This window comes from Neltuma alba, unplaced genomic scaffold, assembly GCF_004799145.2.
Source record: "Neltuma alba isolate B1F8T4 unplaced genomic scaffold, ASM479914v2 tig00004055_pilon, whole genome shotgun sequence".
Lineage (NCBI taxonomy): Eukaryota > Viridiplantae > Streptophyta > Magnoliopsida > Fabales > Fabaceae > Neltuma > Neltuma alba.
Genome location: NW_021633545.1, coordinates 70,958 through 82,421, shown reverse-complemented (window position 1 = coordinate 82,421; position 11,464 = coordinate 70,958). Strand labels below are relative to the sequence as shown.

The 11,464-nt window shown below is 34.1% G+C and overlaps 1 protein-coding gene and 1 long non-coding RNA gene across 3 annotated transcripts; both read left to right on the top strand.

The window, feature by feature from the left end:
• Positions 1 to 704: 704 nt before the first annotated feature.
• Positions 705 to 2,136, top strand: LOC114743571 (BURP domain-containing protein 5-like). 2 transcript variants are annotated; one of them, XM_028931783.1, is made up of 4 exons: positions 706 to 882; positions 1,127 to 1,247; positions 1,293 to 1,464; positions 1,553 to 2,136. In XM_028931783.1, exons 1-4 carry the CDS (start codon positions 729 to 731, stop codon positions 2,078 to 2,080), a joined length of 975 nt encoding a protein of 324 aa, XP_028787616.1. In that variant the 5' UTR covers positions 706 to 728; the 3' UTR covers positions 2,081 to 2,136. The 2 variants fall into 2 exon arrangements, with proteins under 2 accessions (XP_028787615.1, XP_028787616.1); XM_028931782.1 differs by having other exon boundaries at positions 705 to 882; positions 1,127 to 1,464.
• Positions 2,137 to 2,228: 92 nt separating this feature from the next.
• LOC114743572 (uncharacterized) lies at positions 2,229 to 10,746 on the top strand. The gene is made up of 3 exons (XR_003740011.1): positions 2,229 to 2,306; positions 2,551 to 2,552; positions 10,736 to 10,746. It is a non-coding gene; the product is annotated as an uncharacterized LOC114743572 (long non-coding RNA).
• The last annotated feature ends 718 nt before the right edge of the window (positions 10,747 to 11,464 follow it).

The window sequence follows — 11,464 nt, the reverse complement described above, 5'->3', positions numbered from 1 at the left end:
CGACGAACGCACATAACTGCAAAACTGAGAATCAACAAGCAATGACGAAGACATTTCATATGGTATTAAAGTCTAATTTTGCTCCGAAATTTACGTATAGGAGTAGTAAATATTTGGAAGTTTTTTGTTAGATCAGTATCATACTGAAAGTTTTGAAAAAGGAGCAAAATTGCTCTAACCGTTAAAAAAAAAAATATTGACTGTAAAAAAACTGACGATAGTTAAGAGTGGTGAGAAGCGATGTTACTCCTTTTTTAATACTTTCAGGATGATATTGATCTAACAAATTAAAACCTTTCAGATATGAGCAGCTCTTGCATAAAAACTTTCAAGACAAAATTGCTTCTTAATTAAATATTTTTTTTTATTATAACCAGTTCGACCCAATTTGAATCGCCGACCCTGGAATCATTGTTTTCACTGGTTAACTTTAACATTCCAGTTTTCAATACTTCATTAAAAAGAAACATTTTTTTAATGAAATCAATTATTAAAAACAACCGATCAATAATTTTGAGAAGAAATTTATAAATTTATATTGGCACAAAATCTTTATTCTTGTTGTTTGTTCTGTTTGGAGGGAAAAAAGAAGAAGAAGGAAATAAAAGCATAGGCCGTGAGCGGAAGCTATTATATATAGTACCCAATGGGATATGGCCTTCATCCATATCTTACATACAAGAAGAGTAAATATAATCCTATTGTTGGCACTCTGATCTCATAGCATAATGCTAATGTGTATGTTCATATTATTTATGAAGTTGCTGCTGATTGCAGTGGTGGCAACGCATGCTGTCTTAACTCCTGAGCTTTACTGGAAGTACATGCTTCCCCCTGCAACTCCAATGCCTAAATATGTTGCTGATCTCCTTCACCCAACTGGTTTGTATTATAATATAGTACTGGTTATGTTATGTTATTGGTAATTTATTATCACTTGACAAATAATGCACATACACTAGGTGCACTATATATATATATATATATATAGTTCATGCTGACAAGTCAGGTGGCGGCTCCGTCGTTATAGTTCTGATTATATATATTATTGGTAATTTTTCCGCGGATTTATTATCTCAACCAGCTTCACATGACAAATATACAATGCACACTAAGTTTCTGTCAGGTGGCGGCTCCGTCTTCCACTGTGATGTGACAGATTTCCATCCTAACGTTGAAGAATATTTCACTGGTTATGGTAACCATAAGTCGACTTATTATCCTCAAGAATATTTCACTGGTTATGGTAACCCTAAGTCGACTTATTCGGAAGAATCTTTCACTGGTTATGCTAATCATAAGTCTGAGGCCAAACTCCCAGATAATCCCGACATAACTCTCTTCTTCTTGGGAAAGGATTTGAAGGCTGGTCACAAAATGAACTTGATCTTCCACAAATCCCCCAACCAAGCCTGCTTCCTGCCTCGTGATGTCGTCAAATCCATCCCCTTTTCTTCAACCGAGGTACGGCCGGACATTAATTCTACCATGCACGTCTGATAGATATATTCTGTAATAACTAAAACATGTCTTTATGATTATTTACGAACAGATGGCTGAAATACTGAACAAGTTTGCTGTGAAGCCTGGCTCCATAAGTGCTGAGGTTATGAAGAATACAATTAAAGAGTGTGAGGAGCCGGGGATTAAAGGAGAGGACAAGTATTGTGCAACATCCTTAGAATCCATGCTTGATCTCACCATTCTGAAGCTTGGCAGAAACGTGCAAGCTTTGTCTACGGAGGTGGTCACGAAGAAGGAGGAAACAAAGAAGCAAGAATACACAATAACGAATGGGGTGAAGAAGGTGGGAGAGACAAATCTGGTGGTGTGCCACAAGATGAACTATGCGTATGCTGTGTTCTACTGTCACAAAATAGAGAATACGGTGGCCTATACGGTGTCGTTGGAGGGGGCTGATGGGAGCAGAGTGAAAGCTGTGAGTGTATGTCCCAGAGACACGTCAGCCTGGGACCCAAAACATCTGGCCTTCCAAATGCTGAAAGTGAAACCAGGCAGTGTTCCAATATGCCACTTCCTTTTTCAAGACACCATTGCGTGGCTTCCCAAACAAAACTAACTAAACATGCATGGATGAATTTCAACGCTGTGTGTGTGTGCGCGCGCGCGCGCTGGATTTGATTACAGGCACATTTAAATAAATGCAGCTGCGCATGCATGATCTCTTGTTTGTGTGTTCAATGGATCCATCATCCTTAGTGGTGGAAAGTGAAGCTGTGACGAAGAATCCAAGTTTCACTTTCATGTACCTCAAGTGTAGGATCGCTATGTATGTATGTATGTATGTATGTATGTATGTATGTATGTATGTATGTATGTATTTTGATAAATATATAGCATGTCTTGCTCGTGTGTCCCGCAAATATATAAGTCACTCTCAATCACCTCAGCAGTACTAAGGTGCAAATTTATAAGTTTCAAAAGAATAAAGTCTTAGTCGTCGCTAGCTGTTTTTTATTGGATTTCATTATTATTTACATGTTAATTAAATTTATAATAATTGTAAATTTATATTAATTAAATCTAAAGTTGTAAAATATTTTATTTTATTATTATTCGGATAAAAAATATACTTGTTTGGTAGGCTAATTTTAATACATAAAAAACAATCGTTTATTGATTGTTTAAATCAAAGTAACAAGAATAAGGATTAGACAAGTGAATGCGTGATTTTCCGCAAGGGAGTTTGGACCAACAAAAACAAGTGGGGAGGAACACTGAGAAGACTTGAAAGGTTTTAAAAGCATTGATGACTAAGACAAAGGCTTTTCCTATAATTCGATGGAGAGGATTGAAAGAAAACGATGCTTAATTGACTAGAGATAGTTAAAACTGAAAAGTGATGAATGCTTAATAGACTTGAATGCTAATACCATGCAACGAAAATACTTCTAAGTGTTTGTTATAAAAAGAATTTAATATCATTCAGAAATATAATATAAAGAAGTTTTGAGATTGCTGTATATATCAAAATCTTGAATTTGTTGTCCATTTGCTTTTCAATTACATTGAAATTTGCCTGCGTAAGACCAACTAAACTTGTTTTGGAAAGAAAATTAACTTAATCAAGCAAGAAATATTGTATTTTTCCTTCTATAATACGACCAAAAAACAAGAAGGGAAAAAAATTAATCATGCTCCAAAACCATGAATGTTCTCATCTTTAATTTGCCTTTACTCTGGAATAATTGTATTGCTTTATTATTACAGTGACAGTTCTTGTTTATTTCACCAATCCCACCCGGGAAGAACTCAGTACTATATTGCTAGAATTTGATTTAGACATTCTAAATCTACATGAAAAAAATATCATGAAAATGTTTTATAAAAAATTTTAAAACTAATATTAAATTTGAACCATTTAAATTTTGATGTATCTCAAATTTTAATATATTAATTGAAAACAAGAAATAGGTAGAAAGTAGGAAAAATGCTAACTCCGGTTTAAAATAGTTCCCCGACGTCATGTCATCATATAAATTTAAAAAGCTAAAGTACCAATGAGTCGGGTCTAGTGTCTTACATGACAAACTAAGATTCGAATTTTAATATAATTCAACAAAAATACTTCTAACTCTTTGCTATAAAGAAAATTTAATATCGTTCAGGAATATAAAGAAGTTTTGAGATTAGTATATACTCCTCTGGTCGTATTTATATGACAGAAAGAGAAAAAAAATTTTGGTCCTATTTATATGGCAGAAAGAGAAAATTTTTATATGAATATGTAACTTTACACTTCATTTATTATTATGTTGACTTTGTTATCATAACGTATATTGTATATTAAATAGGATTTTAAAAATATGAGATTAAAAAAACTAGGGTAGGCGTGGAGTGGTCAAACTAGGTGTATAAAATCTAATCGCTATAAGATAGCTCTTTGTTTTGTGGATGTTTCAAAAAAGATTCTTGAATCCAAATGAATCTGAGCTTTAAATGAGAGTTAATTAAATTTAAAGTTTTTATTGATCCATATGATTTGTTTTGAAAGTAACTTATAAATATGACTAAAAGAGTATCAAATCTTGAATTTATTCTCCATTTGCTTTTCAAATATAAAGGGAATCCCTCCACTATTTCTTTTTCTTTTTTTTTTCCCAGGAAGATTCCATTTTTTTTTGTCCTCGGAAGATTCCATTTTCTTTATGTTCTTCCATTGAATGTAGAGAGCCGGCCCAGTTTGGCAAGACAAGAAGAGCCTACCCTCCCCCCCCCCCCAAAAAAAAAAAACTTCTATTGTGCCACAATAAACATTATGCGCACAACATTAGCTAGCACCATTTTCCTCCCCAAAATGCAAACTCTAATAAGTTCATTTTATCCCATGCAAAACTATTATCTCACGCAAGTTGTCTTATGCATCGACCACAACCCTTGAATAGGAGTGGAAGTAGGCTAGACCCCTATCAGGGGCCTATAGCCTAGCCTACTTTAAGCCTAACTTAGCCTATTTAGTAAATAGGCTAGGGTCAGGCTTAGACCTATTGCAATGTCTATCTAGGTAAACAGGTTAGACCTATTTTTATAAGGCCTAGCCTACAAGCTTACAGGCTTAACCTATTTAGCTTTTTCTTTTTTAATTTACACTATTATATAATATAATCTAGATTAATTTTATAAATTATTTATAAAATTACTAACTTAGCCATAATCCTAAGTCTCACATCCCATCATTTACACACAAACGCAGCCTTTTTATCAATCAATCTTTCACCTCTACATTTCTTTTCTTTGATCACTCAAGATGACTATGTTAGCTCACTCCTTCTCCCCTGATTTACGTTGTTCACTAAAGCATAATAATTGTAGTAAGTTTGTTTTAGTGATGCCCAAATGAAATATTATAATACTGCTAGAAAAGCAAGAGGTAAAATCTAGTTTTACATGCCAGTTGTTGGGTTTGGTTGATTTTAGAAAATATATCTCCTTAGCAAACATATAATTGGTTTTTCTTATTCATATTTACTGGAACAATTGTTGTCACTAAGCATTCTTTTTCTTTACTAGACTTATATTGTATGTGAGAATAGATCCTAAGCTTTTAAGACATAACGTAGGTTTTAAAATAGGTTTGAAGAGTTATACATGCATTTCAAGGCATGTGCTTTTAAGCCTATTTGAATACCTAAATTTTAAGTAGGCTTTTAAAAAGGCTTTTGGGCCTTTTGGAGGCTCAGGCTCGAGCTTAAAAAAAAGCCTACATACAAGCTTAGGCTCAAGCCTAGGCTTTAGATCTCTGATACAGGCCCAGGCCTGTTTAGCTAAAGCCTAGCCTAACCTAGCCTAGCCTAGCCTAGCCTGTTTCCACCCTTACCTTTGAATAATACTTTATCTCATGCAAAACTATTATTTCTTTCTGTTTTTTTGGTAAAATTATGAAACTACGTACTATATTTATTGTTTTAGTATTTCCTTCATTTTAAGTATTTGGCACATACATAGCTTTTATTTTTTTCTTGACAAGTTTTTTATTCTTTTAATTTCTCTTTTTAATACAATGAAAGATTTTTTTTAACTTTTATTTCTTCTTGGCAACAGTGTTTTTGAGTCAGAAGCTAGCACCGTTCCTTCCTTCTTTTAAGTATATATTGACTTGTGCACCATATCTTTCTGCATTTTGATGGAAGATACATATAGATAAAATGCTCACTGGTTTCTCTCTCTCTCTGTGTCCTAACATACTGTTATTATCGATAGACATGATATTCTTTAAGAAATATCTCAAATTTGAACCTTCAAGATTTGTGGGAGATTATTTAAATGTAAGACAAGATCAAAATACTTTGCATTGTCCAAACGATCCATTCGGTTGGTCCAACACGCCATGGAATGTGCCATTATTTTGTGGCAGCACCTGATTGTTTTTTTTTTTAAAATCATGTTAAGCCTTAAGACAGCCTTGTGTTAATATTAGCTCCACATATTTATATTGTTTTGTCCTTTTCCCTTTATTTTCACTGAGTTATAATTTCTTTTTGTTTTTTTTTCCAGTTGAGGTGTCCCCAGCATTCCGAATTATTTTTAGAGACAAAATTGTGCTGTGATGAAGATAATGAACCATGAATATAACGGAGGTGAAAGTTTTATTAGTTTGATGTGAGAATCGCTCCATTTTTAATACACTAGGAGCAACATTGTGGCACTAAATATTTTAAGATGTTGAATGCCTTCAAAAATAATTCAAGATGCTGGATGCAATTTGACTCTTTTTATACAAATCCTTTTTTATCAACGGCACTTGTAGAAATATTGACAGGGAATATGCTTCATCTACGGTTTGCTCGCTACTTGGCACTATTTACTTATCTTGCAAATAAAATAAAAATTGAAGAATGGAAATTATAAACAAGGACCGCATAATGTATTAAACTATTCATCATAGTAACTTTCAATTTCAATAATTGTTCTTAAGGACTTTGATCCATTTCTTAACTTTCATTATTATTTGTTTGCTAGTTATTTATAATTCTCCCATTGGAATACCTCTATGAATCTACCAACAAATAAAGAATTGTGGTCTAAGGGATGATCAATTATTATGCCCATTTGTCTTTACTCTTCGAATAATTTAACTGTATCATCACAGTGTGGCCTTAGAAAATTTCTTTAAAATTGTCACTTGTCATTTGTCATCACATTGTAGAGTAATCCTATAAAGAGCTTTCAAAATTAAACATAAAAAAAATTCATTGTAACTTGCTCAAAATCCCAAATTTTGAGAAATTTTTTGGCCATCATTGCAATATCTAGAATCAGATGTGATGGGCGAACACGCAAAGACTTTTTGGTCTTAATAATTGAGCTCCTAGGCAATAATGAATGATGTGCAAGTAGTTATAAGACGAAATTCCAAAATGGTATCTCATGATATTATTAAGAGTTGTTATTGTTGTTTTTTTTCCCCCCAACATTCTTAAGAATTATATCCGATGAACTTTTGTATTTGGGCTTCAACGCATGCACCTTGATTAATTAGTTCCTCTAATTTGCAGCTTCATACACAAAGTTCTCTAAGTATTCTTTCAAATCATGCATAAGCAAAGCAAAATTGCAGATATACCATAGCTCCTATTTCTTTTATATGAACCTGTGTCCACACATAATATGATGCATAAGTTTTGGAAGCTCAAGCAAGGGAAGTTAATTATATAGCCATTAAGTGACCTCTTAAGAAGTCCTTGTGGTACCTTTTTTTGGTGTATATAAATTAAGCAGAACAATATACTAAGCATTGAAGTTACATGCGTACCTTTATCAGAACAGCATCAGCAAGAGGGATGGATTTGAAGATGCGGCCACCAACAAAACTCAAATTGGTGTTTTCATGCATACCTCAGGAAGATCAAGCACTGTGAATTTCAAATTGGGAAATGCTTCACAGATAGTGTTAGCAATGGTCCCAGTTCCCCCATCAACATCAACAATGAAATCCAATCCATCAAAAACATATTCAAATTCTCTCATCAAAGCCCCTTTAATGAAATCTCGAATCACTAGCCATTCCTTCTTGAACAACCGCCATATCTTCTGGGTTCTGTTCACGAAACTCAAAAGCATTCCCTATGCCAAGTATTGTCTCTCTCAATGTGTTTTCTTTCCCACAAACCCATTTCCCTAAGTGATGATACAAATCAATTATAGAAGGTATGTTGCCAACTGAACTATTGGACATAAACAACGGTCTATGCCATTCACAAGAAGCTGTGATGAAGAATTGAGGTCATTTGGTACTTCACTTTCTTCTTCATTGTTTTGGTTTTGATGATAGTGAAGAGGCCATTGTGAGCTAGCAAGCGCCTGCACTACTGCCAAAAAAAAAAAACCATTTTATAGAGGTTAAAATGAGTTTTTCATAGTAGTTTTGAGAACAATTTCTATGCCCTTGACGTAAAATGTGGAGGATTTTACAGCAGTTTAAAAACTGTTGTGGTATTTTCACAGCTATTATATGAATAACAGTTGTGAAAAATTCATTTTTTTGGTAGTTTCCCTTTCATCCTATTGATCGGAATGGAACAAGAGAACAAAACTCCAAGGCAAGGGGTTTAAGAATCAATCATCTAATAACCAGCCACTAGTCAAAAGCATTCTGATAGAGCAAAAGTAGACACTTCCCCCACCATAATAGCACCACTTACCTTCAATTGCCAGATTGAAGTCAGTATGATTTAATGAAGGTAAAATCAAAGACTCATATCTAATAAAATTTGTTAATTTTATGATGTCAAACTCTGATCTACAAAATGAGGGAAGCATAAATTAGATCTACTCAAGCTTTCAAGTATCAAAGTATGTTTAAGCAAAGAGAGAAACAAAAATTAGATCTATTTAAACTCAAAACAAACACCACATTTTTAATCAAAGAAAAGAAGCAAACCACAAAATCTATCAAACTCATGGAAAGAATGCTAAAGAAAGGGCGAAAAACTCACAAAAAAAGATGAAGACAATGGAGTGATGGTGATAGCAATGGTGATGGAAGAACATGGCAGAGATGATAGAAAGAAGGGATAAACGTCAAGAAAGATAGGGGGAGGGAGAAAATTGAGTAGGGAACCTTGATATCTGACTGTGAGAAGTAAAAACCTATCATGCGATGGATGGGGTTTTGAAATTCTGATAAATCATGAAAAAGACTTTCTTGATAATCGCCATAAAAAGTAAAATTTTCTTGGGAAAATTACACACAGGTTTCATAGAAGACAATTTATTCAGGAAAAGTCCCCTAAAATCCTGAAGTGCTTCCTAAGTCCTTAGGACTAGCGGATAATTAATTTTAATTATGATATTACCTACTTACCCCCATTAATTTGAGTCTGAATATTTCCCCGCCTCAGACCCTCGGCCGCTTTTTGTTTCTAACGGGACCATCTTCTTCTTCACGATGCATTTCCATTGTCTACCTTCAACTTCACAGCTTCCTCATCATCGTCACTCTTCACCATAAATCTCGTTGCCTCCGTTGTTAGTTGTTTAAAACTACTTCCCTTGTTGCTCGTGTTGCCTTCGTCGTTGGCATTGTGGGTTCATCATTGGTTGTGTCTGGGTGAGTCCTCCTACTGTCATTTTCTTCTCCCTCGTTTGTGATTGATTTCTTTGTGTGGGTAATCTGAATAAGCTTTTAAGGCAAGCAGTAGTATTAATTTGTCTATACTTATATTCCCTCCTACAATATTCTTCCGTTTCTATTATGCTACCTGATGTTTTGTAAACAAAATGCAAATCTTTCCCAGATGATTTTGTAGATAAAAGAGAATACTAGAAGTAAAATTGTAGAGGTTCTTTTCTTTGCAATATATAGGAAGTGCGGGTATGTTAATATCAGCCACACTACATGTGGGTGGGAACTGGGGTGGGAACCGGGAAGCGAGGCTTGTGCTAACTTGTTTTTTGTTATTTTCTTTATTCTCATAAACTTTGATGGATGAATTTATTTCAAAGTATAACTATTCCCCAAGAATTAGAATAAGATTATGAATAAAACAACCACTCGTTGGGAAAATAAAAGAAAAATAAAGTCACATGGGCAAAAGTTCATGTGCAATCTGACACATGAGTTGTTGTTGTGCATAACAAGTAATTGTGTTTGAGCTTTTGGGAGCTAATGTTCATTGACTAAAGTACTAGTTTTTCTTTTGCAGGGACTCTTGTGGGGTTCATGTTTTGAGCTGGTTACAAACATGGGATGGTACGAAGTATGGTGATGAAGGCTACATAATGCCTAAGTACTCCCCTCAAGAAATCCATGACTTGAAGATTGGGTGCTTGTGGTGGATTGTAACTCATCAAGACAACCTGCATGATGATCAAATGCTGTCTTTGCTACAAGAAAATCCCCAAAGCAAGAGGAAGAAATAAATTATTAGCATATATTGTATTTAGTTTTTTTTATTTGACAGTATAATGACATCTAAATGTAAAGTTTACACTTTTTTTTAATTTCATAGCATACTGACAGCTGGATGTAAAATTCAGATTTTTTTTATTTGACCATATAATAATAGCTGGATGTTAAGATATGTTAATGTCTATTGATATCGTTTACTAGTTATGAAGTTTTTGTAATGGTATTCATGTGTTTTGATAATGATGAAATTCTTCGTTCTAAACCCGGATCATGTCCAAAAATGCAGACTAAATAAAATTGGATAAACAAATGGTAACCATGATAACATGATAGCCATATATCACAGTCCTCTTTGCCACATCCATTTACAACCTCAACAGTGGCTGTTGACAACCTAAGGAAAAGTGGTTAACAACCTCAGCAGTGCCCCTGACAACTCACTCTATGGGATACCACAGCTTCTAAAAAATTATTAGCACATATAATGACCTTAAAAATATAACGGGAAGCATTTTAAAGTTATTAACAACTTTAGCTGGACCAAATAGGATTATAATAGATTTTTATTGTAGACGTTCATTTACAACCTCAACGGCAATTGTTGACAATCTGAAGAAAAGTGGTTAGCAACCTTTGCAATGCCCTTGACAACTCACGCTGTGGGATATCACAGCCTCCACATAACATTAAATTATAACCAAATCATATCATGTTACAACTTTAACACGACTCGGATGTGTTAAGAAATCATTGAACACTGCAAGTAGAAGAAATTATCACTTATATCAGTAACATAATTCAGACCGCCAATGACAACTTCCATGGCATCTGATAACAAGTCCATTACAACCTATTGACAAGTAGATCAAAATACAGATATGATATTATATCATATTACAACTAGATGTCATTTACCACTTGATATATATATGTACAATGTAACTATACCAAATTTACAACCCATTCAAAAAATCATACGGGTTGCATGTGTGGATAATGACGAACAACTTGAGGTGCAGGTTATGACATTTACAAAACAATTCTATCACAAGTATTCACAAAAAGAAATATAAACAAGCCACCAATAAAGCTCAACTTGGATTTGGGTTCTGGCAAGTCTTCACAGTGTGGCCTAGCTCATGGCATCTTTCACAGTAATAAAGTCTTTTATTTCTGAAATTGAGATTCAATCCTTCTTTTCTTTAGCCTCCATGAGGGTCTTTTGGTAATTGGTGGCTATAAAAATGTTCCTGTCATCATTTGCGTAACGGTGAGAGCTTCAGGATGTGGACAATCATGTGTCACAATTGGTCTTATACTAATTGCATATATTTTCTCTTGGACAGACAGTTTATAGTAATCATCTACAAATTCATAGACACTACCGTGAAGTAGCTTTATCGTTGCACATGTATGTACACAAGGTATTCCGCTCATTTGTCATTCTAAGCAAGTGCATATATGTGTGATTAGATCAACAGTGACACATTATTTTAGTAGGAGATGTAGTATGAACTTGAAGTCGGTTATCTCCATAATATACACTATGCATATTCTTCGCTCTTACCACTTTTTCTTGCAACTTGGACTCAA